Source organism: Octopus bimaculoides, chromosome 4, assembly GCF_046866305.1.
Source record: "Octopus bimaculoides isolate indiv1 chromosome 4, ASM4686630v1, whole genome shotgun sequence".
Classification (NCBI taxonomy): Eukaryota; Metazoa; Mollusca; class Cephalopoda; order Octopoda; family Octopodidae; genus Octopus; species Octopus bimaculoides.
Window position 1 is genome coordinate 56717292 of NC_142931.1, and position 23542 is coordinate 56740833.

Genomic DNA, 23542 nt, shown 5'->3' on the forward strand with positions numbered 1-23542 from the left:
TCAAGTATATGTCAAGTGGTGCATAACAGTATTGTCCATATCAATGGGATATAATTCGTTTGTTAGTTTTTCAAATATCTAATCCTTTGGTACCCATTCAGTTCCAAACATTAGGGTCAGCTGTCTGGATTAGGAATAACTTTCACACTTTCTCCCATCGGTTTTGGAGGCCATCCAAATGATCATAGCTACTCTCTTTACTCTTCTAACTAAGCTATATTTTAAAAAATATGCATTTTATTTATGAATCTGACTAAACAGGACAAATAAATGATTAAAATAAATTAAAATCAAAATTCAAGCAGAAAAACATAACTTTCAGTATAAATGATAACATTTAATTTTTTTTTTCTTTTTATGTCACTGCAACAATCTAAGTTTCATACATTCATTCATAAATATATATGTATCTAATGTTACGAAGATTATCCATCCACATCACTGATAGGAGTGGAGTGTGGATTTGATTGACTATGCTAATACCTTTTAGTAATGCATTGTGCCTTTTGATACACTTTTTGAATTATATATCTCCCCCCCCCTCTCTCTCTCTCTCTCTCTCTCTATATATATATATATATATATAGAGAGAGAGAGAGAGAGAGAGAGAGACTATAAATGAGTAACAAAGATGTTCAGCTCTATATTTAAGAGACGAGGAATTATGGACATTATTTACATTTGACGGATATTTGTCCTCAACTTGTTTGTTGTTAACACAACGTTTCAGTTGATATACGTCAAATGTAAATAATGTACATAATTCCTCATCTCTTAAATATAGAACTGTAAATCATCAGTAGTTAACAAACATATTTTTGTTATGCAACTAAACTTTGAGTATTATTTTTTTCTTGCATTGAAATGTTTTTTTTTTATCTTCTTTTTTCTGAAAGAAATATAATTTAGACTTAAATGACTGTCAGTATAACAACTATGCATTATTGAAGAGTGATATCTATCAACTGGTGATCAATCTTATTGACATAAAAGTCAAGAAAATAGTGTGTAACTGTGTGAAAATAAAATGACCACAACTAGATATAGATCACAAGTTTCAGTCAGGGAGCTTATCAATAATTACTAGTTGTTGATTGGTTGCAGGTCATTCCTGATCATTCACACCTATGATCAAAGGCATTCTGGCCATGATTACCCTGTATTTTCCTCAGACACCATTCATCTAGTATTACATTCTCCATTTTTTGAAGGTGATAGGAATGACATAAGAAAGATTTTGCTACTGTTTCTATCAGGCAGAGCAAGCATGAAGAGGCTCTCTCTCATTGGCTTAAGACAAATCTAGTTTATTGTATCTGACTATCACAAATATTGTACAAATGCCTAGAGAAAATCAATTACTTTTCCATAATTAAAATTTCATCAATGTATTTGGATGTAACCAAATAAGGAGCATATTATAAGTAGAGCTACACTGTACGACAGAACATATCTGGAGATTTTTAGCCTACAACTGTTATGCAGAGACAAATCTAAACAACTTTTTTTGGTCTCTACATATACAACTGGTTAAAAATCTATAGGCATATTCTGCAGTACAGTAAAGCATTGTAACAAAACATTGTTAATGCACCAGTAATTTATAAGTAGGGCATCGTAACAAAAAAGAAAAAAAAAAAAATAAATCCACCAATCAGTATATAGTAATTAAATATATTCCACTTGGTAACATATTGTAAGAAAAGTAGAATACTGTGAGAAAATTTGCGCACTGCATCATATCAGGTAAGAAAGGTATCAAAATACATTTGGATAAAAGCGACAAAAGATATATGATAATGAAATCTACTTTAAAGTAATTAGATATATACCACTGAGTAACATATTGTCAGAAAATTAGAATATTGTGAGAAAAAATGTTGCATTAAGTTGTATGTAGTTAGAAATGGCATATGTAAATATTTTCACTGAAAAGCGTGTGAAAATATTGTTTATGGTAATGAAGTCTGTTCAAGTTGAGTAATTGAATGTATTCCCTAAGGTAAACTTTTGGAAGAAAAGTAAAATATTGTGAAAAACATATTGTATTAAGTTGTAGATGGTAAGAAAAGATGTTTCTTCAACTCATAATATGCCCGTGGGCCCACAGGCACAAAGCGTAGTGGTTAGCGCGGGCTACAAACCACAAGATTCCGAGTTCAATTCCAGGCTATGACCTTAATAATAATAATAATAATAACATTGAAAAAATACCTTAAGAATGAGAACCCAGTTTCGAAATTTCCCCAAAATACCTGATGGAGGCTGGAGGGTATATCAGCCGAAACATTGTGTTAACAACAAACAAGATGAGGACAAATATCCGTCAAATGTAAATGATGTAAAGATGTACAGGTGTCATTGTTACTCATATTTTATTCACCTCACCTGGAATCTGCACTTTGGAAATACTATGAAAGTACCTTTATAAAAAGTACAGGTCTGAATTAGCAAGAGCGGATATCTTCACTTAGCTGGGTTGCGCTGTCTGCACACACAGCAGGAATATCAGGTACAAACACCCCTGCACAGAGTGTTGATTTTCAATATTCAATTAATATTGTTTGGATGTGTGGATTATACCAACCTAGCAAGGTGCCTCAATTTGAATACCTAATTCAACAGAATCTTAATGATAGATACATGGATGAATGGATTGCAAATAAGTTTAGATGAGTAGGAGGCATAGGAGTGGCTGTGTGGTAAGTAGCTTGCTTACGAACCACATGGTTCCGGGTTCAGTCCCACTGCATGGCACCTTGGGCAAGTGTCTTCTACTATAGCCTCGGGCCGACCAAAGCCTTGTGAGTGGATTTGGTAGACGGAAACTGAAAGAAGCCCATCGTATATATGTATATATATATATGTATATATATATATATATATATATATATATATATATATATATATGTGTGTGTGTGTTTGTGTGTCTGTGTTTGTCCCCCAACATCGCTTGACAACCGATGCTGGTGTGTTTACGTCCCCGTAACTTAGCGGTTCGGCAAAAGAGACCGATAGAATAAGTACTAGGCTTCCAAAGAATAAATCCTGGGGTCGATTCACTCGACTAAAGGCGGTGTTCCAGCATGGCCACAGTCAAAATGACTGAAACAAGTAAAAGAGAGAGTAAAGAGATTAAAAAGAGTGTATTTAATAAACACACATTTAATCTCGCTGTGGAAACAGCCCCCTCCCACGCACTCATAATCAAATCACAGCCTCCACTCTTATCTAGTCTGCAGAGAGAGCTCTAAATGTAGTAACTTTAAATGCATGCTTATTAGATATACACATAAGTTTATTTACAACTTATCCTCAATACATTATCACAGTACTTCTGTTAATTTAATACGCATCAAAAATTAATGTGCTAATCCTACACTCTTTCTTTCTTCTGTTTCCTCTCTCCTTCTCTCTCTCCCCCACTCCCATCTCTCTCCTCTCTCTCCCCACTCCCATCTATCTCTTTCTCTCACACACACACACACACACACACACACACACACACACACACACACACACACACACACACAAAGATGAAGTAAACACTTCTGCCAAAGCAAGGAAGCCTTATGAAGTTATTCTTTAGTTTGCAGAGATAGCTCTATGGTTTAACTACTGCTTACACAGTGAGGTTAAATGTATGCCTATTGAACATACACCTCATCATCATCATCGTTTTAACGTCCACTTTTCCATGTTAGCATGAGTCAGATGGAAGTTTGATAAGGCAGCAGATTTTCTATAGTCAAATGCCTTTTCCGTCACCAACCCTCACCTGTTTCCAAGTGTAAGGACATATTTCCCCATACCTAGACATAGTCTCACAGAAGAATGGAAACAAACAACACTGAATGCATGACAGAGATATTCATTTACAATGATTATGCAATGTCAAAGCAAGAAGACAGTAACACATACACACACATATGTGCATACAAACATCATATGCACACAGACACACACATGTGCTCATTATATCCAATGAACTCCTGTCAGTTTCCATCTACCAGATCCACTTACAAGGCCGTGGTCAGTCTGGGGCTTTAGCAGAAGACACTTGCTCAAGTTACTATGCAGTGGGATCAAACTCAGGACCATGTGGTTGGGAAGTAAACTTCTTGCCACACACCCACGTGTGCACCTATGACTAAAAAAATAGCTCTATTACAATATATCCATTTACGTATTGCTTTAGTATTTCAGTTAATTGGTGTGTGTGTGTGTGATAAATGAAAGTGGTCCAAGAATCTAGGTGGTTACTTCAATTAAAACTCCTGGTAATACTGGCTAACGGAATGTATAGTGACGAAATCAATATATAACCAATGTTACATAATCATTGCTCATATTCATGATTTATTACCCATATGTTGTTGAAACAGCTACAGCCTAGGAATAGTTGTGATACCGGTACCTCCATTCTTCACCAGACCGACCAAAGCCTTGTGAGTGGATTCGGTAGACAGAAACTGAAAGAAGCGAGCTGGCAGAAACGTCAGCACACCGGGCGAAATGTTTAGCGGTATTTCGTCTGCCGTTACGTTCTGAGTTCAAATTCCGCTGTGGTCAACTTTGCCTTTCATCCTTGCGGGGTTGATAAATTAAGTACCAGTTATGCACTGGGGTCGATGTAATCGACTTAGTCCCTTTGTCTGTCCTTGTTTGTCCCCTCTATGTTTAGCCCCTTGTGGGCAATAAAGAAATAAGAAACTGAAAGAAGCTTGTTGTGTGTGTGTATATATATATATTCTTTTATTCTTTTACTTGTTTCAGTCATTTGACTGCAGCCATGCTGGGGCACTGCCTTTTAGTCAATCAAATCAACCCTAGGACTTATTCTTTGTAAGCCTAGTACTTATTCTATCGTCTTCTTTTGCCAAAGCACTAAGTTACAAGGACGTAAACACACCAACATCAGTTGTCAAGCGATGTTGGGGAGACAAACACAGACACACAAATATAAATATATATGATGGCTTCTTTCAGTTTCCATCTACCAAATCCACTCAATATATATCATCATCATCATTTAACATCCGTTAAGTTACAGAGACATAAACACACCAACACCAGTTATCAAGCAGTGATGGGGACAAATGCACACACACACACATATATATGCATAACATACTTCTTGCAGTCTCCATCTACCAAATCCACTCACAAGGATTTGATCAGCCTAAGCATTAGTAGAAGACACTTTCCCAAGGTGTCACACAGTGAGACTAAACCCAGAAATATGTGGTTGGGAACCAAGCTTCTCACCACACAACTACACCTGTATCTATACATATTAAATGTAAAAGAATTGACTGGGTACAACATAAACATCACAACAGTGAAACTAAGTCATAAGTTCAGTCCAGCAAGAGCTTTCAATTCCAGATTTTTATTTGATTTAAATATTGACAAACTAAACAATTTGCGAAATAAAGAAAAAATTTCAAGTTAACACATTAATCTGTTTATGTTCGTTAACATTATTTTGTTCCTCAAGTTGTCTTTTATCTAAAATACCGCAATATCTCGGATAAGTTGCATTCATTGTTTTTCCTGTCGTTATATTGAAGAAATTCATATGTATTTCAAATATCAATAGAAGATAAACACAATTATGTGGAGCAAAGCCAAAATTTTAAAATTTTATTTTCTTGCTTGTTTGTTTTCTAACCTATAGACAAAAATAAGCCAACTTAGAAAGAAAGCTAAATATGATTATGCTGGACTAAAGATGATAGGGTAATAATAGGTTGGACAACGAACATCAAATTCATTCTTTATAAACAAAGCAATAAATCTTAATGTTATTGTAAATTTCTGGTGAAGAGAAACCCTTAATTATAAGGTAAATAAACATACATATGTACATTCACGTATACATGTAAACATACTCACAATCACATGTACATGTATATGTTTATACAATTGAATGTATATGTAGTATACTTATAAACATGTTTGTATACTATGTTTATGTTTCTATGTATATATGTATGTGTGAGTATAGATGTGTGTATGTGTGTGCGTATGTGTACATATATATATGTTGGTGTGTCTGTACACATGTTATATATCATCATCATCATCTTCATCATTACCATAGCCTTTTAATGTCCATCTTCCTTGCTAGCATGGAGTGGATGAGTTGACAAGATCTGACAGGTTTGAGGACAACGTCATACTTTAGTGTCTGCTTTATCATAGTTCCTAAGGATGGAAAACCTTTGTAATACCAACTTTACAGTGTACTGTTTGCATGTGTGTGTATGTGTATTTCTTTCCCTCTGCTTGTATAGGCTGAAGGGGCACTTATTTGAGACAATATTTTTATGGCTGGATGCTCATCCTGTCACAGACCCTTTCCTTGACTAACAGATCAGATCACAGAGCTATGGAATGCATGACAAAAGTTTATCACTCAGACAATCTCATGTGAGAAGCAGTGATTTCAACATTCATGCACAAGCACACATACATGCCATCATCATTTCAACATCTACTTTTCTATGATCATATGGATCAGATGATTTTGTCTATGTTCTTCCTGTTGCCAAACCTAATTTGTTTCAAAGTAAGGTCATATTTCCCCATGACTAAACATATTTTAACAGAATTGAAATGATGGACACCACTTGTACGATGCTGATGTTTATTCACAGTTATCATGGCAGTGTCAAGACAAGGGGACACTAAAACACACCGACCTATGCATACAAAAATATACAAATACATGTACAAAAACATACATATACAAATATACATGCAAATACATACCTACACACATACAAATACATACATATATACGATGGGCTTCCTTCAGTTTCTGTCTACCAAATCTATTCACAAGGTTTTGGCTGGCCCAAGGGCAATAGTGGAAGATGCATATCCAAGGTACCACTACAGACACACACATACATGCACGTGCATACATACAACTAGTTTCCATGTAGTTTCTACCGACCAACTTCACTCACAAAGCATTAGTTGTCCTGAATCAATAGAAGTTATTTTCTCAAGATTCCATACTCTGGAACAGGTCCTTAGGCCACATTGTTGTGGAATGAACTTCTTAAGCACACATCCATACCAGCACATAGGCATTTCCCCTGCATCTGTCTTCAGCTGAGCGATCCTAATCTTGTGAGCTCATGGGTGTTGGTTTCATGTAAAAAGTACCCATGCCGGTGCCATATAAAAGTGCCCATGCCAGTACACTCAGTAAAGTGGTTGGCATTAGGAAGGGAGCCCAGACAGCTCTTTAGCGGGCCTTCTCTTGTCAAACCATCCAACCCATTCCACCATGGAAAACAGAAGTTAAATTATGATTATGGTGGTGGTGGCGGTGGCAGCAGTGGTGGTAGTGGTGTGTGTGTGTGTGTGTGTATTCATTCCTTTAGACATGCAATGTTGAAAACATGACTTGACTTCTTTAATAGTAGATTTCCAATATTTACTCAAAATTTTGTCCAACTTTCAAGTATGCTTCTCTCTCATTTTGAAGACATGTCATCAAATTTACCATGCTATGAAGCACTCTTGAGATTGAGACGAAATCTATAAACTATTGAATATTATTTACAGTTCAATAAATAGCAAAATTTTAAAATTGACAAAATCTGACAAGAAAATACTGAATCTGTACTATACTTACATTTTTATGTCTACAAGTCTAGGAGCATGTGTGTGTTTGTCTGAGAAGGGGTGATATGTGTGTATGAGATACATGTAATTTGAACCTACATATAAACATTCACTCGAAGTGCATATTCTGCATGCTTATATTTTCCTGTGGCATACAAGCAAATATAATATAGGTACATATGCATGGCATGTATGTATATTTTGAATATGCTGCAGTTTAGGCCAAATGAACCTGGACATTCATTGATCACTGCTCTTGGGCACCACTAAATGGGATGATACCATCACAATAGGCACTATCAGAGGGATTGACAATGCCAAAATTGTTGTAATCTCCAGTCAACAGCTGATGAATTGGTTCTCCTGGAGAGCAAGTTGCATGTCATTATCATCATCATCCCCATTATAATTATCCTTTATATGCTTCCTTTTTTTTTTCTATTGACATTGTTTCAATTAGTTTATAAATTAATGAAAAATTTAGTGAAATAGATTTGTCATTATTAAATTGGTGTGTAGAACATAAATTAAAATGAAAGTTTGAAGGAAAATTTTGATTTAGACCACTTTAAAACAGGAATTCTATATCAAAGAACAAAGGGCAATCTGACGTGGGTTAGCCAGATACCCTTCCTGATGGCAGCCTTTATTTGTTTCTTGAAATGGTATTGATGTGACTAGCCCATAAGACTTTCTTGATAAAGAGAATATCCATTTTCTATTCATGATGAAATTAATAGCTCATAGTTAACATTATCTTACACATAAAATTGTATGTTTGTCAAATTCAAGAAAGAAAACTATGAATAATTTTAATCAATAAGAAATTTCATTTCTTTTATTGAATTTCTATTTTAGTTTCAATTGCAATTTCTGTCCAACTCTCTCTAATCTTTTTTATGCATTATCTTAGGTTGTTTTTTTTTAGTTTAGTTGCTTATATATTTTTAAAAAAATAAAAATAAAATAAAACTCATAAAAATATACTAGGAGGGTAAAGAAAAATGCTGTTTGAATTCATATGAAATTAAGGCTTGGAACTAAGAATTCTAAATGAAACTGTTAACTCCAAGCTGCCAATACTGTCTTAGTTAACAGAAGATGCAAGAGAGACCAAATGGCTTTGAAGTTTGTTTTATAATAAGATCCTTGATCAGTTCCACTGCTTACCATCTTAGACAAGTGTCTTTTAGCATAGCCTCAAGTCAACCTAATCATTGTGAGTGAAATTGGGTACATACAAACTGTTTGAAAGATTTTTGAATTGATAGCACCTATTCTTCCAGCTTTGTCATATGTTGTCTAACTGATTCTCCCAGTGAATTACTTAAGGATACATATATTTGTAGAATATTCAGCCAGCTATATGTTATGTCAATAAGTAGGCCAGTTAAGGTAGCGAGTTGGCAGAATTGTTAGCATGCAGGGCAAAACACTTAGTGGCATTTCATTCATCTTTACGTTCTGAGTTCAAATTCCACCAAGGTCAACTTTGCCTTTTGTCCTTTCAGAGTCGATAAATAAATACCAGTTGAGCTCTGGGGTCGATGTAATCGACTTAGCCACTTCCCTGAAGTTGCTAGCCTTGTGCCAAAATTTGAAACCAAAAAGTAGGCCAGCTATTCCATAGCTTGAATAATTGGAACACTCTTCATTGAAATTGACCGAGATCAATTGTCTTTTAGCTTTTACTTGTTTCAGTCACTGGACTATAAAGGATTTTAGTTGAACAAATCAACCCCAGAACGTTTTTAAGCTTAGTAATTATTCTGTTGGTCTCTTTTGCTAAACCACTATGTTATGAGGATACAAACAAACCAATACCAGTTGTGAAGCAGTGGTGGGACAAAAATACATACATGTATTTCTCTCTCTCTCTCTCAAATTGTGCTTGTCCTTGCATACAGGAACGTCCCCTGTATCCCTCTTCAGCTGAGCGTTCCTAATCTTGTGGGCTCATGGGTGCTGGTGCCATGTAAAAGTACCCATGCCAGTGCTGTGTAAAAGCACCCAGTACACTCTAGAAAGTGGTTGGCATTAGGAAGTGCATCTAGCCATAAAAACCATGCCAAAACAGACATGGAACCCAGACAGCTCTTCAGCTGGCCAGTTCCTAACAAACCATCCAATCCATGCCAGCATGAAAAATAGATGTTAAATGATAATGGTGATGATGATCAAGATGATATGTATATGTGTGTGTGTGTGTGTGTATATATATATATATATATATATATATATATACCACTCAGCTGTAGAAACACTGCCAAATCAGATTGGAGCCTGGTATAGCCTTCAGGTTCCACCAGTCCTCAGTCAAATCGTCCAACCCATGCTAGCATGGAAAGCGGACGTTAAACGATGATGATGATGATGATCACATGACTGACCAGGCTATCAGATGTTGTTACACATCGCTGGTCACAATGCGTTTTGCATTGTTTTAGCCTTCAAATGAACCACCCCACTGGCTAGGCGAGCAGGCCAATATATATATATATATATATATATATATATATATATATATATATATATATATATATATATAAATATATGCCTCTTTCAGTTTCAGTCTACCAAATTCACTGACAAGGCTTTGGTTGGTCCAGGACTATTGTATAAGACACCTGCCAAAGGTGCACCACATAGTGAGACTGAACCTAGAATCATGTGGCTGGGACACAAACTTCCTACCACATAGCCATGTCTCCACCCACTTAATAGTTAACACCCACTTTACTCCCTATCACCAATACCCCAGAAACACACATATCCACAGACTCCAGTAATACCCACCCCAACTGATATCCCCTCCCCCACTCCTGATGACTGAATCCACAAGACATGAATAAGTGGATGAAAGGATGAATCACTGGTGTAATTAATCACCACAGCCATCAACTTAATCCGTATAATCACTGGTTATATCATCCCAGCCCGACCATTACCACCACCACCACCATCATTGTCATCATCATCATCATCACCACCACAACCATTTTTGTAATCATCTTTATCATCAGTTGTAACTTTAGAAATAAAAAGTGTCAAAACAACAACTGCAACAACAAAACTAATACTTCCCACCACCAGTAGCACTACCACCACCTCCACTATCACCACCACCACTATCAACAACAACAGCAACAACATGAGCATACAAAATATGTCAGTGGTTGAGATTATTTGTAAATCAGCCAAACTGTTAATTTAACAGTGTAATCTCCTTTCAAATTCCCATCCTCAGCCCTTTTTTATTTATTTTTAAAAAATATTTTTTATTCTTATTTATTCATTTATTTATTTATTTATTTATTCATTTATTTTCACTATCTTAGGGGGCTGCGTGTTCCATATCTTGAAAATCAGTTCAAATCAAATAGGCTATCAATACCGGCTAATAAGAAAATCAGAATAAATAAATAGATAAATGAATAAATAGATAAATAAATAAATAAACCAGTGAAGTTCCAGTCATAAGTTTCTAGTTATTAGGTTCAATTTGTAAAGGTCCATTCCATGGACAACATTCCTGATTTGTGAGTCACCACAGACAAGAAGCATTTCAATATAGGGTTCCACAAAACTGCTTGCAGTCAACAGTGATTCTGATCAACAATAACAATCTTTGCCATTATCGCCATCATATTCAGCAGCATCATAATACATTTCACCCTCATTGTCGGTCGTCGTCATCATCACCTTCATTGTCATCAACATTATCATCGTCATTATTGTCTTCTTCAATGTCATCAATATCTTCTACAGATCTATCAATAAATTCACTATCTCTTCTTTACATTGACCATTAATATTATGGGCCCTTCCAGCTAATAAAAAAATATTATTATTATCATTATCATTATTATTTGCTACCATTATCTTCTTCCTCATCATCTTTACTCTCATTACCCCTATTTATTGCCTAGGTAACATCATGTTTCCATCATTCCACAGAACATTATCCTTATCTGGTTGTGTAAAAAGTCTCCAAGATACATTACTTTACTTTGATGTAATTACACTGAATAACATTAATCACATTTAGTTGGAGATTAAATATTAGACTTTATTATTGCAATTTTTATTGTAACATTTCTTCTTTCCCCACTTCTGCTTTTATGTTTTTGTCCCGCTGTCCCCTATTCATTACTCTTGTGACAATGAAATACATTATTACTGTAATTATCATGTTTCCAACAGTCCGATATGAGTTTCTACTGCACCACCCAGTGCGCTTTTTGTTGTGTGTGTGTGTGTGAGGTGTGTGCAGCATTGTACAATGTGGGCCAAAAGTCATGAACCAAAACATTTCACTAGGCAGCAAGCCGACAGGATTGTCAGCATACTAAATAAAATGCTTAGCAGCTTTCATCTCTCCCTATGTTCTAAGTTCAAATTCTGCCAAGGTCAACTTTACCTTTCATCCTTTCCGGGTCGATAAAATAAGTACCAGTTGAACACTAGGGTTGATGTTGGCTTCCCTTCTCACCAAATTGCTGGCCTTGTGCCAAAATTTGAAACCATTATTATTATTATTATTATTATTATTCATTGTGAAGGCACGTGTATTGGTGGTTAGGGTTTTCGGCTTACAGTCATAAGGTCATGAGTTCAATTCCTGATGATGCATTGTGTCTTTGATCAAGACACTTTATTTCACATTGCTCTAGTCCACTCACCTAGCAAAAATGAGTAGTACCTGTATTTCAAAGGGCCAGTCTTGTCACACTCTGTGTCATGCTAAATCTCCCTGAGAACTACGTTAAGGGTACATGTGTTTGTGGAGTGCTCAGCCACTTGCACTTTAATTTCATGAGCAGGCTTTTCCATTGATCAGATCATCTTAACCAATAGAGTGCCAGTTATTATTCATTTTGTTCATCATTTACAAGTACATGTGAATTCATCATTATTTTATTTATTTTATTCAATTATAGAAAAATGAATGCATGTCTTTGACAATTCCGGAGCATATTGAACTTATTTTGTTTTGGCCCACCCTATATTTTGGAGAATGAAGACTGATGTTTCTATGCTACATCTGTTTTACTTAAATTGTTTCTGGTGTTACTTTAATGTTTCATCTGTTTGTTGCATAGGACAATGATGCACAAGTTGGGTCATATTGCTCAGAAGTGGTGAATTGGGTGGTGATTGTGTCTCATGTGTATTGTGCCATATTGCTGTGTGGTAATTGCACAAAGTATGTGTTTTGTGGACTATGTTATATTGGCTGGTGATTATTTAGACCCTAAATTTTAGAGTATATTATTGGGTCGTTAATGTGAAGAGTGTATATTGAAAGGATTGTGTCATATCCTTGTGTGGTGATTGCACAGAGCTGTGGTCCCCTGCCCTTTTTTTTTTTTTTCTGTATCACCGACTTAGTTTCATGCAAGACAATTTTTCCACAGGCCAGGTGATCTTGTACATAACAAAACACAATAAGGTGCATAATATATAATTAAATTATTATGTATGCAATACATAATATTATGTATGCAATACATAATATTATGTATACGATACATATATAATGCAAAAATACCTTGCAGACAACCATCTTTTATCTAATCTCTTGTTTCAGTCATTAGACTGGGGCTATGCTGGGACACTGCCTTGAAGAATTTAATCAACCCCAGTACATATTTTTTAAAGCCTAGTACTTATTTCATTAATCTCTTTTGCCAACCGACTAAGTTATGAGGGCATAAACACATCAACACCAGTTGTCAAATGGTAGTGGGGGACAGACACATACACAAGACAGACTTCTTTCAGTTCCCATCTATCAAATCTACTCATGAGGCTTTGGCTGGCATGAGGCTATAGGAGGAGACACTTGCCCAAGATGCCATGCTGTGAGACTGATGCTGGAACTATGTAGTTGGGAGGCAAACTCCTTACCACACAGCCATGCTTTTGCCTTTAGTCAATAAAATAGAAATAAAATTTTAAAATCTAATCTTTCTATGCAGCTCCATGCCAAATGATCCAAGACCCAATACACTGGTCCACAACCCAGTTGTTGGAGATCCATGGGGTGGAGCATGTGTTGTGTGGATTATGTTATATTATTGGATGGTGATTGTCTAGAGCAGTGGTAACTATCTTTTTTGCTTACGGACTCCTTTGATTCCTATTTTACATGGGTAGACCCTCCTAGCCATTCAATGTTTAAAAAATCCTATTATTATATTTTTATAATTAAATATTATCAGGAACTGTATAAAAAAAAAATGAAAATATTCTGTATATTATAAAGGTATAACCAGCTTATTGCACATAAATTTTAACAAAATCTTATATTGCCCCTTAAGGGTCATGTGGACTCCAATTGAGAACCCACTGATCTAGTGTATAAGCTGTGAAGATTGTGTTATATTTTTAGACGGTGATTGTGTAGTGTATGTTATGTATGTTTGTTTTATCATGTGATGATTAAGCAGAGTATATGTTCAGCAAGTTGTGCAGAAAGTCTACTGTGTGAATTGTGCTACTGAATAGAAAATGTCTTGCATAGGATGTGAACTGTGGCAAACAGGGCCTTTTTCTTTCTTTTTTTTTTTTAATACAGTATGTAGAGTAGTGAGCCTTGATATAATTTTTATGTTTTTCTTCAAATTCTTCTTCACCGTGCCTAGAGTTCCAATTATTATTGGTACTGTGTTCTCACTTTCATACCCCCACTCCATATCCTGCTTATTTCCATTTCAAGATCCTTGTAGTTTGATAGTTCTTCAACTTCCTTCCTCATAATGTTTTAATCTGAAAATTCTTTTTTCTTTGTTTTCATTAAAACATTTACAACAGTTTATGCATAATTATTTGCTACTTCTGCTTCTGTTGATTCCACACCTAATAATACAATGTAATTTATTTTATATGCCTTTTAAAAAAAAAATGCTTTTGGGTGTATATTTGATATTCTTGAGAACATAAAACTCCAGTTTTGTGCCATGTCACATTTAGTGCAATATCATTTTCCAATATTCTTGTGACTAATAAAGAAATTTTATTATTACTATTACTACTAATGATTATTAATTACTATTTGTCTTGCTGTTGTTAATACTACAATTACCATTTTTGTTATAACATTACAAATTCCACCTTCTACTGTTATACTATTGCAAATTCCACCTACTACTGATACTACTGCTGTGGCTGCTGCTGCTGCTGCTACTACTACTACTACTACTAAGGCCACAAGCTGGCAGAATCGTTAGCATTCTGGACAAAATGCTTAGCGGCATTTCATCTGCCTTGATGTTTTGAGTTCAAATTCTGTTGAGGTTGACTTTGCCTTTCATCCTTTCAGAGTTGATGAAATAAGCACCAGTTGTATTCTGGGGTCAATGAAATCAACTTACCCCCTCCCCACAAAATTTCAGCAGCAGTAGTAGTAGTAGTAGCAGTAGTAGTAATATAGTAGTAGTAGTAGTAGTAGTAGTAGTAGTAGTAGTAGTAGTAGTAGTCGTTAATGGATCTCCAGTGGTTTTGACAGACTACCTATTCATAAAATTAATATGAAAATGGCCGAGTATTCTACTGATGCGTGTACCTTTTAACATAATACTCAAGCGCTAATACTACCACTACAACTATTACAACTGCCCCTATTATTGCTACTATGATCATTATTACTGCTTCAAGGGAAGGGATAGTTCTACAGAATTTATACAAGCAGAAAGGATAGTTGTTGATGAGACAAAACAAGGTTGAAACAGTCCTGCAATCATTTATGGCATATGTCTTTTTACATAGAGCTTTATTGTCCAGATTATTTTACTTGGTGAAGAAGAAAAACATAAAAATTATATCAAGGCTCACTACTCTACATACTGTATTAAAAAAAGAAAGAAAAAGGCCCTGTTTGCCACAGTTCACATCCTATGCAAGACATTTTCTATTCAGTAGCACAATTCACACAGTAGACTTTCTGCACATGATATTGTGTGGACCTTTGAATTACATGTACAACCAATCTTGTGGGCTTCTGCATAGCTTCAAAATTCTCGATTTCACTCATAAGTCTTGGACAGACCTAAAGCTATAATAAAAAAAAGACACTGGCCCAAAATGTCACACAGTGAGATTGAACCCAGGAACTTGTGATTGCAAAGCTAAATACTTAACCATTTAGCTGTGCTAATACTACCACTACAACTATTACAACTGCCCCTATTATTGCTACTATGATCACTATTACTGCTTCTGCTTATTCTGGTTGATACTATAAGTTAATAAGGGAAGGGAAAGTTTTGCACATACACAATGCTTCAAAAAAACCTTTGTGACAAAGGTAAGGTTAAACCTTAAGACTAAAACAGTATTTACTATATAAACTTCATGCATATGAAGTTGTTAATATAAAGATTGGTTATTTTTTCTCAACATAAATGTACTCTTACAGGTTCTTACAGATTTGCGTTTCCCCTCTGTTCAATAGAATCAATTGATCTGCTAGTAATAGCAGCAAAATATATCTCAAGTTACACTCCACTGTTTAAGTATGGAACAGTATATTGAACAATGTAATCCATGGTAAAACATAAAGTCAGGATGGTCAATAGCCAGGATACCTGTGATCATAGGTATTACTAAACATACTAAACATGTCTTCTGTAACCACCATGTATCTTCTATTATTGTTAATATTGCTTCTGTTATTATTATTGTTTGCCACAGTTTCTATAACTACTATTTTCTGTTATCCCCAGGAACTGGTTGGAGATGCCCAGAATCAGCGGAACTGGCGTGGAATTGGGATTGCACTTCTTGTTATCCTCGTTGTATGTGCTCTTATTGTGACTGCTATGATTCTTGCGACTCCGTGTAAGTTTACATATCTTTTTAAAAAAATTTTTTTTTTTCAAAAACAGTAACATTTATAGAGCACTATAGGAGCTTAAACTCTGAAATGTGTGACTTTGGAGCTTTGAAAATACATTTAAAAATTTTTTTTTTTTTTTACTGTAAAGATGACCTTACATCTGTATTGTTAAGAAATTGGTGACCTACAGAATTTATACAAGCAGAAAGGATAGTTGTTGATGAGACAAAACAAGGTTGAAACACAGTCCTGCAATCATTTATGGCATATGTTTTTTTTACACAGAGCTTTATTGTCCAGATTATTTTACTGCATCAAAGATATATTTTAAAATTAATTTTAGGCTTCTGCTTGTCCAAAATATTTTCATAAGTTTGTCCTTAACATCCATGCTTGTTTTCAGACTTTTAGCAAGCCTTTGTTCTGAGTAACATAAAGCTTTCCTGGGAATGCATTATCATATATAACGCATGGATCAAAGTTCTGTGTATTACATGTGATACACAGGACAAGCAAGGAGTTTAGATAATGTAACCGAAAATTAGTCTTCATCAAATGTTAAGTTCAACTTTTGAATTCAGATTATTATAAAACTATATATATCTGATGCGATTGACAATAAAAGCAAATAATTCAAATTCATTGAATTACAGGGTTTTGGTGCTGATATTTTGTATACGCTAGAGAGACAGAATTCCACTAAGAATGTTTATATTTAAGAATAGATATTTGATCCATCAGGTTATGAAAATGTCCAGACTATTATAATATGGAACAACAGATATATAACTAATGAACAATTAGTGGCATTTTCAATCAATAAAATATTATTAAATTAATAAATAAAGTTATAGCCTTGATTTTAGATATGAGCAATCTAGCTTGGTATATACATGAAAATGCTACAAATGTAAAGAAACATCATGAGTCATATACAGCAATGAAACAAAGTCTCAGTAAAGTAAATAGTAATTTCTTTACTAAATTCAAAGACAAAAGAGAAATAGATTCCCTAATAGTTTGTAGACTTCTTGGGTAGTAAATCCACTATGTTACACAGTTTAGCAGGACTCCAGTCAGAGGATTAGCAATTAGTAGAGTTTTCTGTTTTGTTTTTCTTCCTCGTTCTCCTTCTACCAATCTTGGAATCCTGAAATGGTCATGAATGCTGCCTTGCAACCTCTAAGTTATAAAGAGATCATTTTCCATCCATTTCTGTTGTGAAATGGTTAAATTCTTGTTGAAAACCACATTGCATTTTTGTTTAGGAATTGATTGCATCATTAACAAATGTGTACCAGTTGAAATAACAAATAAATAACCTTTCAATGTTATTTGCTCCAATAGTGGTGGGGCACGTTCACTAAATGATCTGAGTTCTTATCTGATAGCTCAAAGTTGAGAGGTCTTCGGACTATTTTCCTTAGTTTTCCCATCGCATGCTATAACAAACAAGTTGGCAACAGGCCAAGCCAATCATAAAATGATGTCTCCACTGAGAGAGCTTATTTATATGTCACCTAATCTTCTAATACAATTGCCAAATCTTATACAAATCCCTATCAGTAAATTGCATATTTATATTCTCATCCATAGGATGCATGCATAATACATGAGTAGAAACACTAAGCCAGTTTTGGAAGAGAATAAAATATAATCAGTTGAATAAAAAAAAATCAGTAAGCTTAGTAGTTTATTTACTGGTTCTCTCCTATCTCAGCTATCTCTAACTTGACAATACAATATACAACAACATGTTATTTAAAAGATGAGAAAAGGGATCATGAGTATTGTACGAGTCTAGAATGATTAATAAGCTAGTTGTTAGTTTGTAATTATGATTTTTAGATCCTGACATATTTAATGTAATCTTATATATCTATGGAATATTTATATTCTAGAGTGTTATCTAGCATATGACAGATAACTTTGGAACAATACCTTTGCCACCATGGGTAATATCAGGAAATATGGCATTCACACAACAATTGTGATATATCTTTTATCAAATACCTTTGTGATTATACAAAATGTTGTATATTCATTTTTAAAAAATATTACTTTAAAATAAACATAAATAAAACTAATTTCTCATTTGTATAACTCCCTTCACTACTCTGTCGTTTACTCCCTCCTCTTTTCCTTCTCTGTCTTTATGATTCTTTCTCTCTGACTGTGTGTTTATGTAGTATACCTGCCACCTAGCCTAGTGTATGCATTTGTCTTACACATCTTATGTTAACTCTCTCTATATTTCTCTTTTTCCTTTCTTTCCACATCTCTCTATACAATGTAAAGCATGAGTGAAAAAAAAATCAACCAACCAACCAGCCAGCATTTAAATAGGAAATTATTAAATATATATATATATATCGTTGCCAGTGCCACTGGACTGGCTCCTGTGCAGGTGGCATGTAAAATACACCATTTTGAGCATGGCCGTTGCCAGTATCGCCTGACTGGCCTTCGTGCCGGTGGCACGTAAAAGCATCCACTACACTCTCGGAGTGGTTGGCGTTCGGAAGGGCACCCAGCAGTAGAAACTCTGCCAAATCCGATTGAAGCCTGGTGTAGCCATCTGGTTCACCAGTCCTCAGTCAAATCGTCCAACCCATGCTAACATGGAAAGCAGACGTTAAACGATGATGGTGATGATGATGACTGTTTATCAGTGTGTGATGAAAATATTCAAAGAACTCAATATCATTGTACAGCAGGTACATGTGTATTAAACAGTACACTTCCATTATTGCATAGCTTCACCATTGTGAAATAGTATGCATTGAACTATCTAAATATGTACAGCAGACGTTTTCTCAAAATGGTTGTATCTTGTGTCATGTGCACAAAAGTCCATTTTTATGAAAGGCAACTTTCACATATAAACAATCCAATGCCTGCCATTTGAAAAATCTCCAATACAGAAATTGTGCAGAATGGTAATGTAACTAGCCTGCCTGTTATATTGTTTAACACACACTTCACCCCAATTCCCCATACACAAACTCACACACATGCAGACACTTATGGCAGTACATGACCAATTGTGAATGTCACAGAGTAGAAGTTAATTTTCTTGAAAAATGTTTTGTAACCACGTTTCCATACATAGTTGTGGTGATTTCATTTTTCTTAGACTTAATAATACTCTTGGAAAAGGTATAACTATCGCTAAATGCCACATATATTTCCTTATAAAATGTCTTGTGAGAAGTTAGGTAAGTAGTGAAAGGTGATTGCTATATAATTAACAATATGAATGGTAAATGTTGGTTAGCTGAGTACATGACCCAGTTTCAATAACCTAATTCACTTCACCAATATCATTAAATGTCTTTGTGAAAGTCAGGAATATTTCAACTGCCATTTCCTTTTACCTCTCCAAGTCAATAATGGTAACACCCACCATCCATTGACATATACATGCAATTATAAAAAGCCAGACCATTAAACTCTATTTATAACTCTAGTATGAGATAAATATGTAACTGCTTTGATTATAATTGTTAGAAAAAAAAATTAGACTGTTTTAGATTCTGTAAGTTTGGGAGTCAACCACAAGTGTTGGGGTGGCTAAGAACATTTCAAAGTAATTCTGAGCAGAAAGTAGTAGCAGTAGTAGTAATAGTAGTAGTGTGACAGACATCTAAGTTTGAAAAAGTGCCAGACTATATGACAAAGGAGCCAATGGTACTGCTAAGACCAAAACCTTTTAAATGTCAAAGCACCAGTGGTGAATTATAAGAATTTGTGGTGGAAGTATGTGCATTGATAAGAAAAATTAGGAATTTTTCATTTCACAAATTCATAGATATGCAACTTATGTTAATTTACTTGTTTGGTCTTCAAGATTGTGACAGGTGTAGTTTAGAGATTTCTTCAATATACATTTTAACATTTGAAACCAAACAAAATTGCATTCAAGGCTGAGATGTTTTCTCTCCCACTAGCCCAGTTCTACATTGTTGTTTGATTTATGAGAAATGATAACCAAATTTTTATCAAAATTCATACCCTACCATTTTAAAAAGATACATTGAACTGTTTAGTCAACGATATATTATATTTGAAAGGAAAAAATGAGGTGATCAAGACTGGGATACATTTGTTCATAGGTCTGCTCAGTCAGAGCTGACCTGGTGCTAAACAGCAGTACTCTTAACAACAGTTCCTTATGGACTATCCCAAACATAAAATCAACTTGAATCTGCTGGTTTCATTTCAACAAATAGAAGAAATCAGATGAACATGTCACACACTCTTGGTAGCAGAAAAATATTTATGTCACATTTGTGACAGCTTTTTTTAAAGCTGTGATGGATGAACACCAAATATCAGAATATAGAATCATGAACTTATTGTATACATTGCTCAGATGCACAACTTATTTGAAAAGAGTAAACGAATGGAAAGAAGTAACAATAAACCAAGTAAAGAAAAAGATAGCAATGATTGCTGAAAGTATCAGGCTGTCAGATAAATTCATTCATTTTTTTTTTTCTTTTTGTTTTCTTACTTGGCACTTCATCATCGTATATGAAAAGAGATAGAATTTATTCAAACTTCAGAGAAGATGTAGAGGTAAAATAGAGCTACGAAAAACCTTGAAACTACAATAAAAATATTTTTCATATTAATTCAAATAAAATTGGACAGGATTAAAATATTTCGGAAAAAATCCCCCAGAAAACACAACTGAATTTATCTGACAAGCCAATATATGCATAACACACTGGACAAAACACAAGAAAATAGAAGAGTAAACATTAAAAGAGCTATACAGGGGAAAAGATGCGGACACTCAGGAGTAGTGTTGGTGAATTTTAGGAAGTGTAGAATTTTTGAAGGATGCAGAGTTCTCAGATTTAACAACTGATGCAGGTAGTTTTATTCCATGCTTCAACAACCCTGAGTAAGGCAGCACTAGGAAGTGCAAAGTTGAAGATTGATGTTTTATGCTTTGTAGTACACCAACCCCAGTCATAACGATGTACTAAAAATTCATCATAGCATCCTCTGAGTGTGTGCACAAGGCCCTCTCTTGGCATGGAACCCAATTTGAACAATTCTGTATAATTGACTTAAAACTGGCCTTGCCCTGAGCATGTATTTATTTAGTTTATATTGCAATTTTTAAGGTGCATGGTCTAGTAGTTAGGGTGTTACACTCATGATCACTAATCATGGGTTCGATTCCTGGACCAAGTGGTACATTGTGTTCTTAAGTAAAACACTTTATTTCACACTGCTTAGGTCTAAGCTGAAAATGGGTAACCCTGCAATGGACTAGTCTTCCAGTCAGGGGCAATGTTGGCCTGATCGCCTAGCCAGTAGGGTAGCATCATCCAAAAGCTAAAACAATGCAAAGTGCATTGTGATCAGCAATGGGATTGACCATCCAATAATCTAGTCAATCACATGATCATATGATATTGCAATTAGTGAACAATAGTATCACTATTTACAGGTTTCAATGAGCCAATCACTGGCTCATTGAAACTATGATGATGAGACTGACTAAGGCAAATGTATACCTTGGTACAGAACTAATATCAATGAATACCTTCGTTCAAAAACAACCTTTCTATCTTTACTTAATTATTTGGATTTTCTAGTTGATGTTTACATCCTTGGTGCATCAGCATAGCCGCAGCTCTAAGCTGAAACTATAAACAAATAAACAATATATATATATATATATATATATATATATATATATATATATATATATATATATACATATATATATATATTGGCAAAAAATATACACTGATATATTCATACATATATACATACACACACGTGTGTGTGTGTGTAGATATATATATATATATATATATATATATATATATATATATATATATATATATATATACAAATATATATATATTTATATATATTATGTATGTATAGATAGGCAGGTATGCAGGCAGGCAGGCAAGCATGTACCAGAATACAGACAAAGGCATTTGGTTTTGTCTTTATTCTGGTATTATGCAACTCCTCTTCATAACAATCTAGCCTGTCCTTACTTCAGTAATGGGTTAAAACAAAGATATAGGAGTGTTGTATTAACCATATTATCAAAGGAAGGACAAGTTTAGATTGTTATCGCAAAGAGAAAGAGTGTGTGTGTCTGTTGGAAACCCAACTTACTGGTCTAGATTGGGAAATTTAATTCGCATATATCTTTTGCTGCAAATTTCTCATCCAGAATTGTTGAATGTGGTACAGAGATGAGACACCAGTAGCCAATATTGGAGTGTATATATGTGTGTGTGTGTATGTATGTGTATATGTGTGTGTGCGCACACAACACACACACACATATATATACATATACTATTCTTTAACAAAAGCATTGATAGTGACTTTGAAGTTTTGGCTAGCTACAACATCAGACTGTCCCAGGATGGATTATCTGTCTGAAACTGCGAAGTCACTATCAGTACTATTTTGTTAAAGAATAATATATTTGTACTCTGACAAATGTACAAGAGGGTACCCAAAAGTAACCAGAAGTGTTCTCTATGCGACAAACTCATAATAGTTCAGGCTTCTGCCACTAGTAGCCACTTGATGCAACCCTCAGGCATCAGTGTGCTGACTGGTGTCATCAATTGAAGTCATACAACCACATGGTACGTCTTTGTTTTGCAGTGCTCCTCTCCTGTTCATCAATTTTTGCAATGGTTGAAATGAAGGAACAGCACACGTCCGTGAAATTCTACTTTCTGCTAGGGAAAATGGCAGCCAAAACAGTTGTCATGCTTCAAACAGCTTACAAGGATGCTACCATGAGCAAAATACAAGTTTACAAGTGGCCTTCATGCTTTAGGAATGGTCACTCGTTGCTTGAAGACCAACCTCATTCAGGGTGATCTTCTACCTCCCAAGTAAATGAAAACATCATGAAAATTCATGAAATGATTTTAAAGAACCTTCACCAAACTTGTTGATATGACTGGTGTGTGTCCTGGAGCTCCTGCCAACGAATTTTTAATGAGGAATTGTGAATGCAAAGAGCTGCAGCAGAATTGTCCACACAGAATTTGTTCG

At 34.9% G+C, this 23542-nt stretch overlaps 1 protein-coding gene across 4 annotated transcripts in view; it reads left to right on the forward strand.

Moving 5' to 3' along the window:
• Window positions 1-23542, forward strand: part of LOC106877900 (dipeptidyl peptidase 4) — a 615183-nt gene that overhangs the window by 449062 nt on the left and 142579 nt on the right. For all 4 annotated transcript variants that reach the window (XM_014926948.3, XM_014926949.3, XM_014926951.3 and 1 more), the window contains exon 2: window positions 16371-16485. In XM_014926948.3, coding sequence (XP_014782434.1) covers window positions 16371-16485 — 115 coding nt within the window. The remainder of the gene's footprint in view (window positions 1-16370; window positions 16486-23542) is intronic.